The sequence below is a fragment of the Sceloporus occidentalis genome, unplaced genomic scaffold (genome assembly GCF_023333645.1).
Source record: "Sceloporus occidentalis isolate IW3139 unplaced genomic scaffold, rSceOcc1.0.p SCAF_1, whole genome shotgun sequence".
Taxonomy (NCBI): Eukaryota; Metazoa; Chordata; class Lepidosauria; order Squamata; family Phrynosomatidae; genus Sceloporus; species Sceloporus occidentalis.
Window position 1 is genome coordinate 139164366 of NW_028316981.1, and position 20415 is coordinate 139184780.

Here is a 20415-nt window from a genome sequence, read left to right on the forward strand (position 1 = left end):
CATCTTCGGTGGCTGCTGCCAGGCTTTGGAGCTCTCTCCCTAGGACCTAACCTATTGTCATTTTGTCAGGGAGTGAAAATTTTTCTATTTGAACTGGCTTTCTAGGTATTGACTGTGAGAGCTTTTACCCGTGCTTTATTTATAGTGTGCTCTGCTGATTTTTATCTTTTTGTCTTTTAATGAATCTGGTTTAAAGGGTTTTAATTCTAGGTATTGTTTAATTGTATTGTAATAATAACTTCGTATATGTTTTTATTTCTTTTGTTTTTAAATGTATTTCTTTTAACTGTTGTTAAGATGCTTTAGGTCCCAATACTAGAAAAAAGGTGGGATGTAAATGAATTATTATTAATAATGGTACTACTACTACTAATAAATGATTCTTCCATAAAGACTAGTCTATGAATATACATAATTTATTTCTCCAAGTCTGGAATGTTTAAGACTAACCTTGAGCTTCCCATTACTAGTTAAATGTTGGGACCAAAGAGGAACCTGAGATCCTTATATTTTCACCTCTCTTGCCCAGGAATCATATGCAGAAATCTTTTCAAAAACCATGATCCACTTATCAGCATTGTAAAACAAAGCATGCTCCTAGTAGGTTCTCCAGCACAGCTCCTCTGTGACTTCACACTGGAAATTAGTATTAGTGAGTATGTGCACATGCACATATGTTGGGAGTGTATGTGTGGCTAATTCTGAGTTCCTTCAGTACAAGGGGATAAAAGTTTGAAATTACATGGAATGTGCAGATTTTCCCATCTACTGAACTGGAGAAGAAGGGCATGATTATTTGAAACCATCTCAGTCTTCACCAATTTATTTGCATTTCTCTACTGGAGCGGGTGGGGAATCTTTGGCCCTCCTTTGGTCTACAACTCCAACAATTACTCACCAAAGGCCAAGCTGGGAGGAGCTGATGGGAACTGTAGGCCAAAATATCTCAAAGGTCAAAGGCCCCACACCCTTGCTAAACACATTTGAGTGTACAGTCACCACTTCAGCCAGGCACAAGGTTAAGATTAAAATTGCCTGGAAGTGTAGGAGCACTATTCAAGCTTGCCTACTAATCACAAACCAAGGCACAGAGGGGGTGGGGAAAACTTTTATTCAAGAATCTATTAAGTATGTTCTTCAGTATGATGGGAAGGACCCTCCCTTTCCTCAGTGTTAAGCTAAAAGGTTAACCATCCTGTCCCGTTTTACTGCAGTTGTCAGATGCCTGATCAACACTAAAATAATGACAAAAAGCTCTAAACAGGTATTTGAGTACCAACTTGCATGAGCCAATCCAGTCAATTCACTTCTCTCATTCTGTTTGAGAGAGAGTGAGTGGGCCAATAAGCGAAAGAGAAAATTTAAATTTTAAGAGTCTTAAAATAAAAAGGGAAATGAATGCAAGACAAATTAGAACTGGCACTTGAAACTACTGAGCCATTTAGCATCATGCACCTCTCCATCATGCAGGTCAATAAAATAATAGGACCTTTCAAAGATATGCACATCTTCCCCCCCACTTTTTTTTTTTTTGGTTAATTTGGATCACTTATGTATGGGCTGTAAGGATTGTAAGACCCTTTTCAACTTGAATTTGCCAGATTTATTGACATTTATTGGTTCTTCCCCAACCCTTTTAGCTATGATGTGATGCTACCTTGGTTTGTTTTGTTTTATAAAAATAAGGCTATTAATGACTACTACTCCTGATGGCTAAGTGTTATCTCTTTTGTCAGAGATAGGTTGCTTCCAAATACTATACCATGTAGGGAACATAGGTGTGAGTGTGCAGTTGTACCTATGACTTTCTTGTGGATATCCCATGGCCATGGTTGGCCACTGTAGGAACAGAACACTGAACTAAACATGTTTTTGCTCTTATCCAGGACAGCTCTTCTTATATTTTTAATTCTGGAATCTTGGAAAGGAAACATATTCCAAACTCAGACAGAAATCTCCAAGCCCCAAACTCCACAACCAGAGCTCAACTGCTCACCATGTACTTCCAGACATGTTCTCTGAAGAATTTGTCCATTGATTTTGTTTCTTTCGACACAAAGATGCTTTAGACTTCTATATATTTTCTGAGAAAAGAGGAAATCTTTTGACACTTTAAACTCCATAGTTCTATAAAACACAACCTATGCAGAGGCTTTCTGTTACTAAACAAGCATCAAAAGCACATGGGGCCTCTCAACAATTGAAAGATGACAACAACAATGACAAAATCCCAGCCTTCTCTGGTTTTATGTTTCTCCCTACATGCCATTTTGCAATATAACTGAAAGGCCACATGAGGGCAGCCTCTCCTCACAGTGAACATGAATGAACATTATGCACCACTGCACTAAATTGGAAAGTTGTGGCTCCAGTCACATTCTATTGATAAAGAATAAATCTTTACCCTAGAAAAGCAAGTTTGCAATTTATCACAGGATGACAAATTGTATTTGATGTAGATTTCAGAGGATAGAGAGAGAAAAAGGTTGCCAAGGCACTACACAATAGCTCTAGAGAAAAGCCTAGAGAAATCAACAGAGCAATTTATAAACCTGGCAGCCTTCATTACAAAGGTAACAGAGCAGCTAAACTAAACTATAAGGACATATCCAGGCTACTGAAAAACACTGTTAGTTTGCCTCTTTCCGGCAAGAGAAAAAATGAATGTTGTCCTGCATACATATGGTCTCATCCAACTATGCCCCAAGTTATGAAGGAAACTAGGCAGCTGGATAGAAATTAGTCCCCCATGTCACCAATAAAAAATGGATGGCAGTCTAAGCTGTATTAAGGTTCATACATAAGCAATAATAATAATAATAATAAATTTTATTTGTATTTCCCGCCTCTCCCTGCAGATCGAGACGGGATTACAACAGAGAATAAAATCAACAATAAAAAGCAAGATACAGTATTATCTAAAAATACAATCAATAGAACAAACAACAAAACTACTACCAATCACTAAAATGACCAAATCGTCGTCTGTTTTCCATGCTATCAAAGTCAGACGTGGGTGTGTTCTTTGAGATCAGCTATAAAAGGTCAGGTGGATAGGCCTGCTGGAAGAGATCCGTCTTAAGTGCCTACTTAAAGGCTTCTAAGGTGGTAATAAGATGGATCTCTTCCGGTAAGTTGTTCCATAATTTAGGGGCCGCGGCTGTATATGCTTTATGGGAAGTTGTAATTAGTCTAGTTTTGATATATTCCAATAATTTCTTCCGTGATGTTCTGAGAGTGCAGGGCGGATTGTGTAGGGAGAGGCGTTCCCTTAAGTAACTCTGGCCCAAGCCTTGTAGGGCTTTAAAGGTAATGACCAACACTTTGTATTGTGCCCGGAAGCTAATTGGCAGCCCATGAAGAGATTTTAATGCTGGAGTAATATGGTCTGACCTTGATGTTACCGTGACCAGTCTGGCTGCAGCGTTTTGGATCAACTGAAGCTTCCGAACTTGTTACAAAGGTAGCCCCATGTAGAGCGCATTACAGAAACCTAAATGAGAGGTTACCAGAGCATGTACCACTGTTTCAAGGTCCCTCTGGGCCAGGTAGGGGTGCAGTTGGCGTATCAACCGAAGTTGGTACCAAGCATTCCTGGCCATCGCCTCCACCTGAGATGACAACTGTAGAGACGAGTCCAGGAGCACTCCCAAACTGTGAACTTCATCCTTTAGGGGAAGTGTGACCCCGTCCAGGACTGGTTGGCAAATCTCCATCCCTGGATCAGGGGTACGTATCGCAAGCACCTCCATTTTCTCTGGATTCAGCTTGAGTTTGTTTTCCCTCATCCAGCCCATTACTGACTCAAGATAGGCATTTATAGAAGAGATGCCATCCTTGATCACTGCAGCAGTTGGAGACGCCTGTTACAGACTGCCAAAATAAAGCTGCTTCGGGTCTCTTTGGAGGTATGCTGTTTAAATAATGCATACATCCTAAGAATCTGGAAACTGCACCAAAGCTGCACTCCAGTGCTTAGGAATGGAGTGTGGCTTTGGCGCAACCTCCAGACTCTTAGGACCCATGCATCATTTAAATAGCATACCTCCAAAGAGGCCCGAAGCAGCTTTATTTTGGCAGTCTGTAACAGGCCATAGAGAAGTAAATTTGGGTATCATCAGCGTACTGATAACAGCGCGCCCCATGTCTCTGGATGATCTCTCCCAGCAGCTTCGTGTAAATGTTAAACAGCATGAGAGACAGACTGTCTGTTGGCGTGGGCAAAGCCCATGAAGACAAGAGCCATGGAGAAAGGTTTCAGCTACACTTCCAAAGGACTGTATAGCCCCTCCTGTCCAGAAAAGCAGCAGAGTCTGCACAGCCTATATGACCAAACATGTTCCTATTCCCAGTGGCTGTTGCCAACACAGAAACATTAAAGGATGCCACCAGTTTTGGATGTCTAGTGTATTTCAGGACTTCTATGTATCTGAAGCTTGACAAAATGGATTTAGATTAAAATCTTGCAAATATTTAGATGGGAGTGAATCCCAAGACAGTGTGGTATAGTGGTATGAGTGTTGGATTATGACTCTGGAGACCAGGGTCTGATTGACTGCTTGGCCATGAAAATCCACTGGATGGCCTTGGGCTATTCTCTTAGACCCAGAAAGCCCTATGATAGGGGTTGCCTTAGGGTCACCATAAGTTGGAAATTATTTGAAGGAACACCACAACAAATTTCACTTAACTCAGTAGGACATACCCCTGATTAGACATGAGAGTAAAAGAATGAACGGTCCCTCAATTGAGAAGCAAGAGAAAATGGTTCTACAACTTATTTTCCTCTTTGATTCTCCCATCCTTTCTGTTTGGCCTGTGCCCATAGGAGCACAGAAACAAAAACTTACCTGTCTTCATTAACCAGAAACACGGAGCCAACATTTTCCACAAGTGCTTCGCTTATGGGCGAAAGACAGAAGGGTGAAGAGAAGGCATCAGAATCCGAATCAAATGTGCTGTCCCTGCTAACATCATCAGCAGACAACTCCAAAGAGCCCTCATCCTCTCCAGTCTCCAGATGGCCCTCCAGGACTTCTTCTACTGACTCTTCCAACTGGTTCTGTTCATCCTGAGAACTGATTGTCGATAAGATTCCTGAGACACTGTGGGCTGGCTCCACAGAGCTATGGATGCTGTCCGTTGCCAAACAAACCTGGGACAGCTTTTCCCCTTCTTCAGAAGGTGAGCTGATATGAGCCACCTCCCTAACCAGCTGTGATACAGTCAAAATATCCTCAGTGTCTTTTAGGGCCACTGCCCGTTTATGTGTGGAAGGAGAAGCCTGCATAGGGGTGCAAAAACCCTGAGTGTGGCGGTTACGTTTGTGGGGGGCCTTGCGGACTGGAGAACTCTCTGGCGTGATGTAGCGGAGGGCCTCCTCATCCTGTCTCTGGATACGAGAGTTTGGGACCCAAGCCAGGATAAGGGTGGTGCCAAGGAGCTCATCTTTCTCCATGTAGAGACACAAATAGCCTGCAAAAGAACACAGTGCCTCAGTGTTATAGCCAAACCTTTCCTTTCCAAGCTGTGGATGCCCTAAAAATAGGGCTGGGGAATGTGTGGCTTTCCAGATGTTGTCAAATTCAAATTCACATCACCCATCAGGTATCCTGGCTAGGCTTTCTAGGAATTGCAGTCCAGAAAAATCTGGAGCACTGCAGTCCTGCTCTAAAGGTTGCCTAGCACCCTGATTTCTTGGCAGAATTTGGACCTCCTTTCATCACTTGCCCTGCCTCTTGGCTTCTGCCTTTCAAAGATACAACTTCTTTCCTCTCCCACAGTTTTCAAGACAGCAACAAAACATCTCATCACAACTTCATCCATTTCATGCAATGGTTAAATTGATGTTTCTCTTGAGGATTTAAAAAATCACCTAGCTAGTATCCACAGCAATCTAGTTTGGAGTTCACTACAATGTGACTGGTCTTGTTTACCTTGGCTGTTTGTAATGTTTGGCTCTTCTGGTGCTTTCAGCTTGCTGGATATGCATTTTTAGGCTTGATTATTATTGTTTTCACATTTTATAAACCTTTGACATATTCTTTTTTGATATATTATTTTACAAGGATCACAATTCAGTATGTTGAATAGTGACATTCAGCATACTACTTCAGACCTCTTGGGTGAGGCTGCAGTCTGGTTACTACAGCCTTCACTCATCATCTTTCCCCACCTCTGTTGGTTATCTGTGCTACAGCTTTGCCAATGGAAAAACATAAGACTCGCTTATAACAAGTAGAAAACTTGTTCAAAATTGTGCACAAACAGCAAATGGGGCAAATTCCTGCACTGTGTACTTTGACAGATGACTGAAACTTTGTGCTTCCTTATGCCATCATAGGGGCTACAGAAGCCAAAACAGGGACCATTTCACCACATTTCGTAAAGGCTGCATCAGAATAGGCAATCTGTGACCCTCCAGATGTGGCTGAGTGGCATCTTATAACAGCCCTCCTGGCTAGGATAGCCAATAGTAGGGGATGATGGGAGTGACAGTACAAAACAGTGGTCGTGGAGAAAGCTGTCTGATCCTGGATTACATGATCAAGCACTTTCTTATCCCTAGGCTAATGGTCACCTCTTCACTAAATGATGACATATCTTAGCCACTGGGTTGGAGATTTAGATCACATATTGCCAAATTGCAACTTCCAGCACTCTTCACCACTGGCTATGCTAGTTAGGGATTCTGGGAGCTGCAATCTAATAATATTTTGAGGGTTGCATAAAATCTATTCCTAATATGGATAGTCTAGACCACATAAAAAACAGGAAAACATAAATACACTGTGGAGCTTTGAACAACATTTGATTGCAACTTTTAGAGAATGTAGTACTGAAGCTCCAGATAAACTAAGCAGCTGAAATATGGAAGTGAAGAAAAGCAAGGTAAAATTTGCAAACAGCTGTTGGATGCTAGCTAAGAGGTTGGATGCCCCACTGGGCTGATGAGGCTGTGCTGGTTCTAAAAAGGACCCAATGCAGATAAAAAAATCTCAGTCACAAAACACACACACACTACACACAGAAGTATGAAATGCTGAAGCCTTTCATTTGAAAAGCTTATGTTGCAGTAGAAATAGTGTTCTCATTGCAGCTAGCCAATTACAGCAGGTTTCCTGGGGAGAAATGGTGAAAACAGCTGCAACGTATGTAATTGATACAAGCAGATCGTCATGGGAGAAATTTGATCTCCCAACACTTTTATATACATCACTAGCAGCCACTCAGATACTTTATATGAATAGTATACTATGGGGTTGTTCCCACTACGGTTTAAACCGGATCTTGATCCAGTTTAAGCCACGATGGTTCCCACTTAATTCAAATCCCTGAAGCGATTCAGAAAGGGGGGGGGGCATGGCTTTTACCCATTTTTACCCATTTAACCCATGTCAAAAAGACACTGGTAAAATGGGGTGGTTTTTGGGCTGAATCGATTTATTTGGAAATAAATCGATTCAGCCCAAGCGGGAACCAAGGTGAATCGAATAGGATTTGAATCTGCCTTGGTTCCCACTGGCAGCGGCTTTCCCACCCATACCTCCATGCTCCGTCCTCAGTCCTCCATCCTGCCTCTCTCCTTCCGCCCCGGCCTCTCCTCCACCCCCGGTATGGCCAAGAAGGAGGGAGGGAGACATGGTGGGGAAGCCGCAGCTGTCGCTTCTTGCACTGATTCTTGAAACTGGCAGAAACATAGTGGGAACCACGTTGTTTGCTGAACCAGTTTCAGGAATCAGTGCAGGAAGCAAATCAAGAGATAAGTGGGAATGAGGCCCAAGAATACAGGAAGGGAAAATACCACATAGAATTTGCACAGTAAGTTTGAAACTGGACTATATATACAGCTGACAGGTAAGAAGTCTAGAGGAGGGAGAACTTAAAGTCATATTGCTCTAGGGTTGCCATAAACCGGCGGCTCCCGTGCCATTCATGGTTTCGGGGGGCCCCTCCCGGTCCCGGTCCGGTTTGGGCCCCCACCCGTGCCTTGTTCCCGGTTTGGGGGCCCGCTCCGGCCATTGCCGCTGCCGCTAATGCGGTTGCTGCGGCGCCAACCCACCTCCTCCTCCAGCTCCGCCTTCCTCTTCTTCCTCGGCGGGCGGCAGAAGCGCCGCCGCCACCGCGCCCCCACTGGGCTTGCGCGCCGCCCAGGCCTCAGCAGGGGCCAGTGGCGGCGCGCGCGCCTGCCCCATTCCCTCCGCGCGGGCGCGCCTGCCTCACTTTCTTCCCCCCCGCGCGCGCCTGCCCTGGTTCCCTCCACTCGCGCGCATGCGCCTGCCCTGCTTGCCTCCGCGCGTGCACACGCGCCAGCCATCAAAAGGAGGAGGGGGGAGGAGGAGGAAGGAGCTGGAGGAAGGGTGCCTGAAGGCCAGGGCAGAATTGGGCCAGAGGAGGAGGAGGAGGAGGAGGAGGAGAGCTGAGTCAGTGGCCATTAGGTCTGCCTTGGTATTTTGGGGTTTTAAAATATTTAAAAATATAAAATACTTATTTTATTTAATTTTTTAATTTTTATTATTGCTTTTTATTTTTTATTTTATTATTTTTTATTATTGCTTGTTTTTGTTTTATTTTATTATTTTTTATTATTGCTTGTTTTTGTTTTATTTCATTATTTTTTATTATTGCTTGTTTTTGTTTTATTTCATTAATTTTTATTATTGCTTGTTTTTGTTTTATTTCATTAATTTTTATTATTGCTTGTTTTTGTTTTATTTCATTAATTTTTATTATTGCTTGTTTTTGTTTTATTTCATTAATTTTTATTATTGCTTGTTTTTTATTTTATTACATTAATTTTTATTATTAAATATATACACCCCTGCCTTGTTTTTTATTTATTTTTTCATTATTTTTTATTATTAAATATATGCAAATGCATTTTCTGTGTATTTATGGCACTTTGAATGCTAACAAGTCTGCCTTTCTTGCACAATGATGATGATGATGATGATGATGGTGATATTGATATCAACAAGCCTCTGAGGCACGGCCAATGTAACTTGCTGTGATTTTTACAAACTCATGCGCAGTGAAGAAAAACCACAGTCCCTTGCCCAAGTACACACTTCTGAGAAGTACAGTTGAACCCGAGGGCAAATACATTTCTGCCATCTGTCTAAGAATAATGCCAAAATGTCCTCCATTTTGATCATGCCTAAAAACATGCATTTATATTAACATTTTTTAAAAAACTCAATTTTTTGCGCGTCCTCCATTTTTATAAAAATGTGTCCTACATTTGAAAATGTTGCCCTACATTTGTCCTACATTTGTCCCGGTTTGGAGGTCCTCACTTATGGCAACCCTATATAGCTCTGATGCACCAACTTACTCTTGCCCAGCTAGATAAACTTTGTCACTTCCAGCTGACCCTTGTATATAATGATCAACAGAAGCCAAGAAATGCAGTACTGTATTAGTATTAACCTATGCTGTGCATAGAATGTGACCACATGGCATGTGATTGCAGAGATTTTTAGACCTCTGCTCCTATCCTCACCTGGGTGATGTTCTGCGATGCCTTGCAGCATCTCAGGTGGATGAACACAAACATTGTTCTTGGAGTAGATGATCTCCCCATCCAAGATAGAAGGTGAGCCTCCACTGCTGCTAGCATTTAAGGTCAGGAGGTCAGAAGCTTTCGAAGAAGCACGTCGGAGGAGTCTTCCCAGAGACATTGCCAAGGAAGTATTTCCATTCTCTGTTTACTTCAGCCAAGCACCTAATTCAAATTACACATTTTTGCCTGGGGGAAAAGAAAGGGGAAAGTGTCACAATGAACAAGACAAATAGGAACAACAGAAAGGCATGTTTCATCCAGAAGAAACTGTGGTATTCAAAACAATGATGAAAAACAGAAAGTTTACATTATTCACAAGTACCCTTTCTTCCTCCTATACACCTATCTACTTTAGACAATCAGTCAAAAATATGACAAGATGAACTCTGCCTCATAAAAACATATCCCTTAACAATCCTATTACACCTTCCACTGTCATAGATTTATTAGTCTTCCTACAACAGAACAGAAATCTGGAAATGGCAACACTGAATTTGCAGGCAGTAACTGAAAATGCATTTGTTTTTAAATTCACAGCTTTAGTCACAGATCTTTGTTGTTACTTTTAACACTAGACATGTTGTCTTCAGTATTACACAAAAATTTAACATCCTAGGAAAAATAGAGAGATGACACAAAACTGTCCAACAAATGCAATGTATAGAAACAGAAGGGATTTATACAAGAACCTTAAATCGTGTTCTGGAACAGAAGCTCTCTCTGTGAAAAGTATTCCCATTGAAGAGTCCATTTTGGCTCAAAAATATGCTAGATACTGTCAATAAACATTTGTGCAACTATTGGTTTATTTCCCTTGGTTGGCTATAGAACAATGTTAGGAAAAGATTTCAAATAGTGCAGAAAACAGACTTTCTTCAAGTGTTTGGCAGTGGGATATAATCTGGGAATCTGCCATGCCTATTGTTCCCTCCACAGCACAGCAACAACACGCCTTTGTAAACATAGCCTTTGACTCCCCTTGAAAATAGGCTCGAACAGCCGCAACACATTCCAGCCATCACCATCATCTGATATGAAACGGCTCCTGTTCCACCAGAAAAACAAGTGAACGGGAAAGCTGCTTCCTCTTTCAGGCTTCCCCAAAACACAAAGCAGTTCCTTTATGTTAAACACTCTTTGTTTGCAGGGTCAGTCTAACCTGTCCTGGTTCACTAGCAGCACAGCTGTAACACCTGGAGATACTAGCCAAGGCACTCCCTGCAAAGAAACACATGCTTCCTGGCCTTAACATGGCAACCAGGATGCAGGTGGAAAAGAAATACTGTACTGGGAGATAAGGCCAACTCATGCCTTGTTGCCTGCTTGTCCCTCTCCAAACACACTCTGATAATTAAAAAAAAGCCTCCCTGACGCAGTTGCATGGTAAAAGCCTGCTAATACAGAAAACTTTTTGCCTGTTGGTGAAAGGAAAGCAGAGCCACCCTAAACTCTTTGCAGAAGGGAGTTCCAGAATGTGGGAGCAACCACTAACTGAGAAGGTTTTCTCTTGCATCCTTACCAAATGATCCTATGATGGTGGTGAGACCGAGATAAAGATTTCCTCTGAAGATCTTAGAGTTCTTGCAGATTTGTATGTGACCCCTAATCAGAATCCCCTCTTCTTTTAAGCAATAAAAGTTTGATCAAAAAGGAGAACTGATGCTCACAGTAAATTCTGGCTGGGGTAGGGTGGGACAGTTTTTCCAGACCAGGAGTTTTTATTATTATTATTATTACTTCTAGTGTAAAATAAAATAATAGAAAAGATTGCTTTGAGGTGGATGGGGGGAAACATTGCTACAGACCTGTTGAAGAAGATGTCACACCCCTGATCTCGTGCCTGTTCCATCTATATCATACATCTAGTGCCAGAAGATCTCATTCTACTGCTCATATGAAGAAACAAAATATTAAACTTCACAAGTCTGAGGACAATCTGCAAGATTTCAGTTGTGAGAAAGCACATCATGATGTCCCAGCTATTCACAAAGGAGTAAAATTCCAAACATTCTGAACACAGCTAATATTGAGCCATACAAGCCTGGGCTGGTTTCATGAAACATCTTCTCAAGCTTTACTCTCTTTCCAGCATACTGTTGGGACCCTAGAGGAGCTCCTTGGCTGAGAATTCTAAATGTTCCTCATTGCCCCCCAATACAAAACCCAGATGTCCACAGGATGCAGCCATGGCAGTTAAAGCGGAATACTAGTGCTAGGCCTTGTCCAGCGTTAAAAGGCCCCAGGCTGCAGATTTCTAAACCACGCATAGCTCTCACCTCATCCGACTGAGATGCTCACGCTTCCAAAGTGAGATCTGCAATTCTGACACCAAGTCAGACACCAAGGGAAGCATTTCCCCCAGAAGAGAGAGGTGGGGGCAAAGAACATCTGGCCAGGCCAGACACGCACACACGTTTCTCAGTTATTTTCTCAGGGGATGGGAGGAGGTATCAGCTTTGACCTTCTTATGCAATGAAAGCCAACCATCAGCTATCTTACCTTTTGCTGAGCTGAGAAACAAAACAGCAGCTGAAAATCAAAAAGGTTTTCCCTAAGGTGCAGATAGAGGGGGCGCATGAGGATATAAAAAGAACAGGCCAGCTAATCCCATGTTGTGCTTGTGCTCCAGCTCCAATGAGATTGTTCCTCAATGTGAATCAGTGTCTTGGGAGTTACAATGCCCCAATCCCCTGGATAATCAGAGCTTGTCTAAGATATCAATAATATATTTTAATGCAAGTTGGAGATGCATGGGCTGTGGGCTGTAAGTGACACCCCACCTCAGCTCCCTCCCACCAGCTCAAACAATCTGAATCTCCCAAAATGAAACTGCACTTCAGAAGTTTCTGAGGATACATAATTTCCCTACTAAATTCAACCCTCTTGTTATTTTTTTGATGTCATGAAATTTTTTGTTTAATAAATGCATAGTCTGTTTCTTTAAAAGGCCTTTACAGCAGCTCCCACTTTTTTCAGGGTTGGGGAGGCTAAGTAATTTGGCCCAAAGGTCCAGGGAAGGGAACTTCAGAAGAGCATTAAGAGGGCAAAGGACTCAGGAGACTTGTAAGGAAAGTGTGCATTGTCTCCAAGCATCCAGTTTAATGCTTAGTGTTAGAGCACATACTTTGGCTGTAGAAGGTCTTAGATAGCAGCTCTAGTTACACCTGAAAAGAAAAAAAAAAGACTCGTGTCCAAATCTCTGGAAAGCCACTGGACAATTTAGTAAATTGGGGGTTGGGAACTGTGGCCTTCCAGAAAGTTTTTTTCCTACACACTATCCCATAATGCCTTACTACTGGCTATGCTGGCTAAGATTGACAAGAGTTATAGGAAAAAAGCATCTGGAGGGCTGCAGTTGCCCATCTCCTGGGTAAAAACAATACCAAAGTAGGCACAACAGTATCCTAACTTGCTATACAGAACTTGGAAATGTGTTTTTTTTAATTACAACTCCCAGAATTCCCCAGCAAGCATGGCCATTGTTATGCACAACATATGTACATGTCATCTGGCAGAGTGCAATTACTGTCAGTTCTACAGTTCATCCTACAGGACTTTTGTAATCATAGAATCCTATAGTTGAGAGAGACCACAAGGGCCATCCAGTCCAACCCCATTCTGCCATGCAGGAATACACAAAGTACCCCTGACAAACGGCCATCCAGCCTCTGCTGAAAAACCTCCAAAGAAGGAGACTCAACCACTCTCTGAGGAAGGTGTGTGTTACACTGTTGAACAGCTCTTACTGTCAGGTGGTTTTCTGTAGTCTGTATCAATTGCTCCAGGTCCTATTCCCTGGAGCTGCAGAAAACAAACTTGCTCCATCTTCAGTATGACATCCTTTCAAATATTTAAATAGGGTGATCATATCACCTCTTGGCCTTCTCTTCTCCAAGCTAAACATCACAGCTCCCTAAGTCACTCCACATAGGCCTTGGTTTCCAGACCTTTCACCAATTCGGTCAACCTCATTAAGACATCATTCTCCAGCTTGTCAACAATCTTCCTGAACTGTGATGCCCATAACTGGCACTTGGATGAATACTCCAATTGAACTGCTACTATAATCCACACAGACAGAATCAATCAAAGTGTTGAGTAAAATAGTTCAACAAATATTGGAAACAAAACAATAGCCAACAGACTGGAAATGCTCCATATACTTTTCTATCCACAAAAAAGGAGTCACAAAAGACTGTAGTATCAATAGGACCATAGCATTAATTTCCCATGCAAGCAAAATGATGCTCAAAAGTCTGCAGCATAGACGCCAATCATACATGGAGAGAGCAATTCCAGAGGTGAAAGTGGGGTTCAGGAAAGGGAGTGGCAATAGGAACCACATTAAAAACATACAATGGTTAATGGAATGTACCAAAGAATTCCAGAAGATCAGCATGTGCTTTATAATTATCAAAGTTGCCTGACTGCATAGATCACAAAAGCTATAGAATGCTCTTTTAAAAATAGGAGTGTCACTACACTTGATAGACCTGATGAGAAATCTGTGCTTAGGACAACAGGTTACTGTTAGAACTGAATATCAAGAAACAGAATGGTTCCCAGTTGGAAAAAGGATAAGGCAAAGCTGCATATTATCACCCTATTTGTTTAACTTATATGCAGAAAATATCATATGAAAAGCATGTTTAGACTCAGAAGAAAGAAGAATGAAGATTAGAGGAAGGAACATCAACAATCTAAGATATTCAGATACCATAATACTAGCAGAAAACATAATAGACTTGGAACAATTTCTAAGAAAGGTCAAAGAAGAAAGTGCAAAGGCAGGCTTACTGCTGAACATAAAGAAAACATAATGACCATGGAGGATCTACATAACTTCAGTCTAGATCAGGCCTGCACAACATACAGCCTGGGGGCTGCATGTGGCCCACCAAAGGTTTTCAGGTGGCCTGCAAGGATGTGGAACAACTTCAAGGGTCCTCCACTGCCTGGCTGTTCCAAAGGAGAAGGCCAGGTAGAGGAATAGGAGGACAGGCAAATGCTTGACCTGCAAGGCTCCTGCACCACCCCATTTTCTCATGAGGAGAAGGCAGGGCAGTGGAGGAAGAAAATGGGTGAACACTCACCCTGCAAGTCTCCTCTGCTGCTCAGCTTTCTTCCAAGGAGAAGGCTGGGTAGAGGAAGAGGATGGGCAAACGCTTGCCTGCAAGTCTTCTCCACCGCCCTGCTTTTTCCCAAGGAGAAGGCTGGGTGGTGGTGGAGGATGAAGATGGACGAACACTGCCCTGCAAGGCTCCTTCGCTGCTCAGCTTTGTCCCAAGGAAAAGGAGGTTGGAGGAGGAGGATGAGCAAGCACTCACCTACAAGGTTCCTTCTCCACTTGGCTTTCTCCTGAGAAGGTCAAGTGGTGGAGGAGGAGGAAGAGGGGCAAACATTCACCCCTCAAGGCTCCTCCATTGCTTGGCCTTCTCCCAAGGAGAGGTCAGAGCAGAGAAGGAGAAGGAAAGACAAGACTCCTCTGCCACTTGATTTTCTCCTGAGGAGAGGGGTGGGCAGAGGAGGAGGAGGAGGATGGAATTAATATTAATTCAGATTACTATTATTAATTATTGCTAATTAATAAATATTTAATTAAAAGCTATCTAAATATTAAATTAAAAGCCCTAAAAAGTTTAGCCTATTTTGATTTTGGTCCCTACCTATGGCCAAGTTGTGCAGGCCTGATCTAGGTAATGAGGAAATCAGAATAGTAAAAGAGTTCCCATACCTTGGATCAAATATTGATCAGAATGGAAACTGCAGCCAAGAAATCAGTAGAAGACTAGGAATGGGGAAGCACAGCTATAAAAGAACTAGATGAGATCCTAAAGTTTAAAGAAATATAATTCAGCAATAAAGTTAGAATCATCCAAATCACTGTATTCCTCATCACTATGTACGGATGTGAGAGTTGGACAATCAAGAAGGCAGACAGGAATAAAGTCAACTCTTTTGAGATGTCGTGCTGGAGAGGAGTGCTGAGAATAGCATGGACAGCCAGAATGACAAACAAATCAAGCCTGGACCGTCCCTGGAAGCCAAGATGATGAACCTGAGACTCGTGTTTTCTCCATATCATGAGAAGGCAAGACGCACTAGAAAAGACAACAATGGTAGAAAAAGTGGAGGGTAGCAGAAAGATAGGCAGACCGCCTGCCACATGAATGGATTTAATTAGGGAGGCCACAGGTCTCAGTTTGCAGGACCTAAGGAGAGCAGTGGATAGGGGGTCTTGGAGGTGTCTTATACACAGGGCTGCCATGAGTCAGGGGCAACTCAAGGGCAGTTAAAACAACAACTAGCCCAGAACTGGACACACTATTCCAGGTGAGGTATGACCAAAGCAGAATAGAGTGATATTATTACTTCCCTTGATACAGACACCATAGTTCTATTGATGCAGCCTACAATCGCATTGACTTTTTTTAGCTGCCACGTCACACAAATGACTCATGTTTAACTTGTGGTATATTAGCACTCCTAGATCCCTGTTAAATGTACTATTTGTCAAGCCAGGTGTCCCCCACCCTATATCTTGCATTTTGTTTTTTCTCTCTAAGTGTACTACTTTGCATGTCATCCTGTTGAAATTTCATTTTGTTAGTTTGGGCTCAACTTGTTGTACACCGCTGTGATCTTTGGAATAGCGGTATAGAAATAATAATAATAATAATAATAATTATTATTATTATTATCCATTAAGATCATTTTGAATTTTGATCCTGTCCTCTGGGGTATTAGCTACCATTCCTCATCTGCAAATTTCATAAGCATGCCCTCTATTTCTTCATCCAGTCATTGATAAAGATATTGAATGGCACTGGGCCCAGGACAGGACCCTGTGGTACCCCACTGGTCACTTCTTTCCAGGATGAAGAGGAGCCATTGTTAAGTACCCTTTGGGTTCAGACAGTCAACCAATTACAAACCTACCTAACAATTGCATTGTCTAGCTCACATTTTACTAGTATTTTTGGATATAAGGAGATTTGTCCTCCTCCAGTCTGCTGGGACTTCTCCTGTTCTCCTGAAGTTCTCAAAGGTTATTAACAGTGGCTCTGAGATTATATTTGCCAGTTTTTTATACCCTTGAAGTAGTTTATCTGATCCTGGAGACTTGAATTCATTTAGACTGACCAGGTATTCCTGAGTAATGCATACAACATCCCATTATCATAGCTAATATATGGTCTGTGTTTACATAACATAACAACAAATGTTTGTCCCTTTGAGAGACACATAATACAGCAATTAAAACAGACTCTTATGGATACATTGTGCAGGAAACCCTAGTGCCCCTTTGAAGAAAGGTAAGGTATGGATGTAACTCTTAAATAAAAGAAAATCTTACAACATGGAAGCTGCTGGTTCTCCATGGTGCCCACCAGTGGCATCCCTGCACCAAGTGTCACCAAGTGCGGGGGCTGGAGCTTTTGAGGGTGGCATGAGCTCCCTCACCCCATATTGCCCCATCCTTTTCCTGATGAGAAAAAGGACAGGATGGCATGGGTTGCATGTGGACAGCATGGGGGGAGCACACATGGTGGTGGGAGTGCAGGGACGGCATGGTGGAGTGGGAGTGCATGTGGGGAAGTGCAAGGAGGGAACAGGAAGGTGGGAGCACATGCAGGAACAGCATAGGGGGTAGGAGTGTGTGCAGGGAGCACAGGGATGGTAGAGGATACAGGAATGGCGCATGCTGGGAGCACAGGAAGGAGAGCCTGACCAGGTGTCACGCTCCTTCTAGAGTGTTACCTAATTTGGGCCACATCACTACACCCTCCTAGAGAGGCCACTGGTGACCACTGATAGTTGACCATCACCCTTTCTTCCTTCTTTCTATAAAATACTGTAATCATACAGTACTTTATTTTTTAAAAAGTTACTCAAATTCTGTTTCTTTCCTTCATCACACAGTGATTAGTGCCACTGAACAGGTGTTCTGCAAACACCAAAGTGCTTCAGAGATGTTTATATGGACAATGGACAAGATTGCTTGGTCAGCACAGAACCCAAGAGGCAGGCAGACAGAGGGCTTCCCTAATCTGCTGGTGGTTGCTGCCTCCTCCTCCTCCTCCTCCTCATCATCAACAACACAAAAGTGCCTTAGTACAAACAGCTGTCCTTTCTCTCTTTCTCTCTTTCTTTCTTTCTGGCCCTTCACCTCTGAACAAATGGCTAGATGGCCAGATCCTGTTGGCAGAGTTTCTCCTAAAAACCCACACTTGTTCTAACTGTACATTTCCCTCTGTTATCAAGGCGAGTTAAAGACAAATGGCTTTTGGTAAAGGTTTGGCTCAAAGCACTGCCTTTTTTATGGAAGGCTTGGCACAGCTGCAAGGATCCGGTAATATTTTCAAGGTACACAAAGAAGCTACAGCTTTTCAGCAAAGCACTGGAGAGTCATGCAAAGTCTGAACTAAAAATGTATAGGCAAGTAACACAATTGAGCTGGAGTAGGGAAGAGGGGGAAATGCAGTTAAGAACATGTAGCCTCTCCCAGCACCAGCACCACCCCCAAATTAAAAACAAAACAACACAGCAAAGACAGAAAGTGTTATGAAGACAACGCACAGGCACACATTATAAACACTTGATAGCACATCACATCAAAACTTAATGCTTCAAACTGATTTACTTCAGAGTTTCCCCAATTATAACAAAAGGGTCTGGACTCTACTGTTAATAAACCAATGTGCATAGTCATGGATTTAGGAGTAACAGGCTCGCTAAGTGAAGCTGGACCAGTTATTCTTCCTTTTCTCCACCTGATCTACCTTAGAGGGTTGCTGTTATACAAAGTGGAGAAGGAGAGAAAGAGAAATACCCATCTTGGGCTCTGAAGGAAATGTGGGATACAAACATAACTAATCAACAAAAATGGGTATAGAACAGAAATCATCATAGAAGTGGAGAGGTCCTAGCAACAGTAAAAGAAAAGAAAGGCAAGTTTTGAAGGGAGAGCTGTGGCTGATACTGATTTACTAGAAGACATGCTGTAGGAAGAACAGGTCCAGTATTAACAAACAAGTACAACAGGCATGCTGGGTCTCCCTGTCAGCTGGGCAGGATAAGTAGTATACTTGTGTGCATTACACACGAGGGCTTTACATTTTTCCTGTCATTGCAACAAAAGCAGAGAATGTTTCCCCTAATACTGAAAGCTTTTTGAAAAACAAAGAACTTACAACATTCTTTATTTAAAACAACTATAACCTTCCTTTCCACCACATCTTTGAAGTATCTCTTTGTTCTCATCGAAAACGTAAAATTCACATCATATAAAACAGCAAATATATAAAAGAGTCAACAAAACTATTATCAGTGAAGTAAAATTACAAGCATAAATTCCAATAAATACCTGCCAAAACTTCAAGAGGATAAAATAGTGTGAGCCTGTCACTGAAAGATTATCTTGTACAGGAGATAGGAGTCCTCTGAGACATACAAGAAAAGCCTCTGAACTTTCCATAATACTTTGGATCAAATGATAACTACACTCCAGAATGTCACCCTGGAATTCATGGCACAAGCACACAATGTCCCTGGGAAGAATAATCCCAAAGAGGTGCAGGGAGTCCTATTTCTCACATGTGCTTCTCAGCCACTTATGGGGGGAAATGGAACCTATTCACACAAGCCACAGGATTACCACCAACAGTAAACATGCACCTCACAGACCAGAATCTTGCACAAACAAATGACTCAAGGAAATGAGCAAGTCCTTACCTCACTGAGGCCTATCTTAAGGAAATTATTCACTAGGTTTTGTTCTGCTAAGCAAACTTCCTCTTCAAGTCAGATTTCTACTCTTATTCAACAGAACCAACAGTGAACTTCTCAATTCAATTCCCTATTACCTAGCTCATGCAAGGCCACCATAACTTCTGCATACCTAGCATGCCTTCCTCAGCCCACACAGTGCAGTGGTTTTCAAACTGTATTGTATGGACTGCTAGGGTTCCTTGGATATTTAGATACTTGGTATTGAGCTTTCCGGGTCAGTAGGTCAGCAACCAGTGACCAAGCTTCCATGCGGTAATTTTTCCATCTTAATTTCTCTACCATGCAAGGCTGGAACAGCAGTTAGGAGGCCTTCTAAATCAACCATTCTATTCATCCAGGGCAATGGGAGAGCACAACAGGTCTATCGAGTTACAGCCATCCCACAAGGGTTCTCTGACAGATCCCATGAAGTTACTCAACTGACACATTTGTTTGGAAGGAGTTCATGTAGGTAGAAAGATTAACCAACAACTCAATATGTTCAGCTGCAAAATTCACATGCATACATTTGCAAAGCTTAAAGATGTTACAAGATCCCTTTGCAAGTTGATTTGCAAAGCTGATCAGGAAAATAAACCGAGGTTCCACTTTTCTTTTAAGGTGTTATTTCATAAAATGTCTTAGGTCAGCGGTTCTCAACTTGTGGGTCCCGACCCCTTTGGAAGTTGAACAACCCCTTCACAGGGGTCACCTAAGACCATCGGAAAACACGTATATTTAACTGTAATTTTATGTTGAGGGGGGGGTCACCACAACATGAGGAACTGTATTAACGGGTTGCGGTATTAGAAAGGCTGAGAACCACTGTCTTAGGTGGTGTGCAGCTGTTAGGACGCAACAAACAATCAACCTGACAATCTTCCCTGCCACCACATCTCACATTCAAAGAAAAATTTTTAAATACCCAGTCTGAAATATTAATTTGAACTCCTCTCACACATGCACTCTCATGTTGACCTTAATTCCAGAACACTCTTCCATTCATATTCAAGGGCCAAGATAATTCTTGATTCGTGTTCCAATGATCCCTCTAACCAGCTTCCTAACTGCTACCATCACAC

At 42.3% G+C, this 20415-nt stretch overlaps 1 protein-coding gene across 5 annotated transcripts in view; it reads right to left on the reverse strand.

Annotated features, from left to right (window-relative positions):
- The window catches only part of LOC149322303 (TBC1 domain family member 16-like), a 75607-nt gene that overhangs the window by 50281 nt on the left and 4911 nt on the right, over positions 1-20415 (reverse strand). For all 5 annotated transcript variants that reach the window (XM_089539085.1, XM_089539104.1, XM_089539077.1 and 2 more), the window contains exons 2-3: positions 9503-9748; positions 4851-5475 (exon numbers count right to left, since the gene is read on the reverse strand). In XM_089539085.1, the coding sequence (XP_089395211.1) occupies positions 4851-5475; positions 9503-9680 (803 nt within the window). In that variant the 5' untranslated portion in view covers positions 9681-9748. The remainder of the gene's footprint in view (positions 1-4850; positions 5476-9502; positions 9749-20415) is intronic.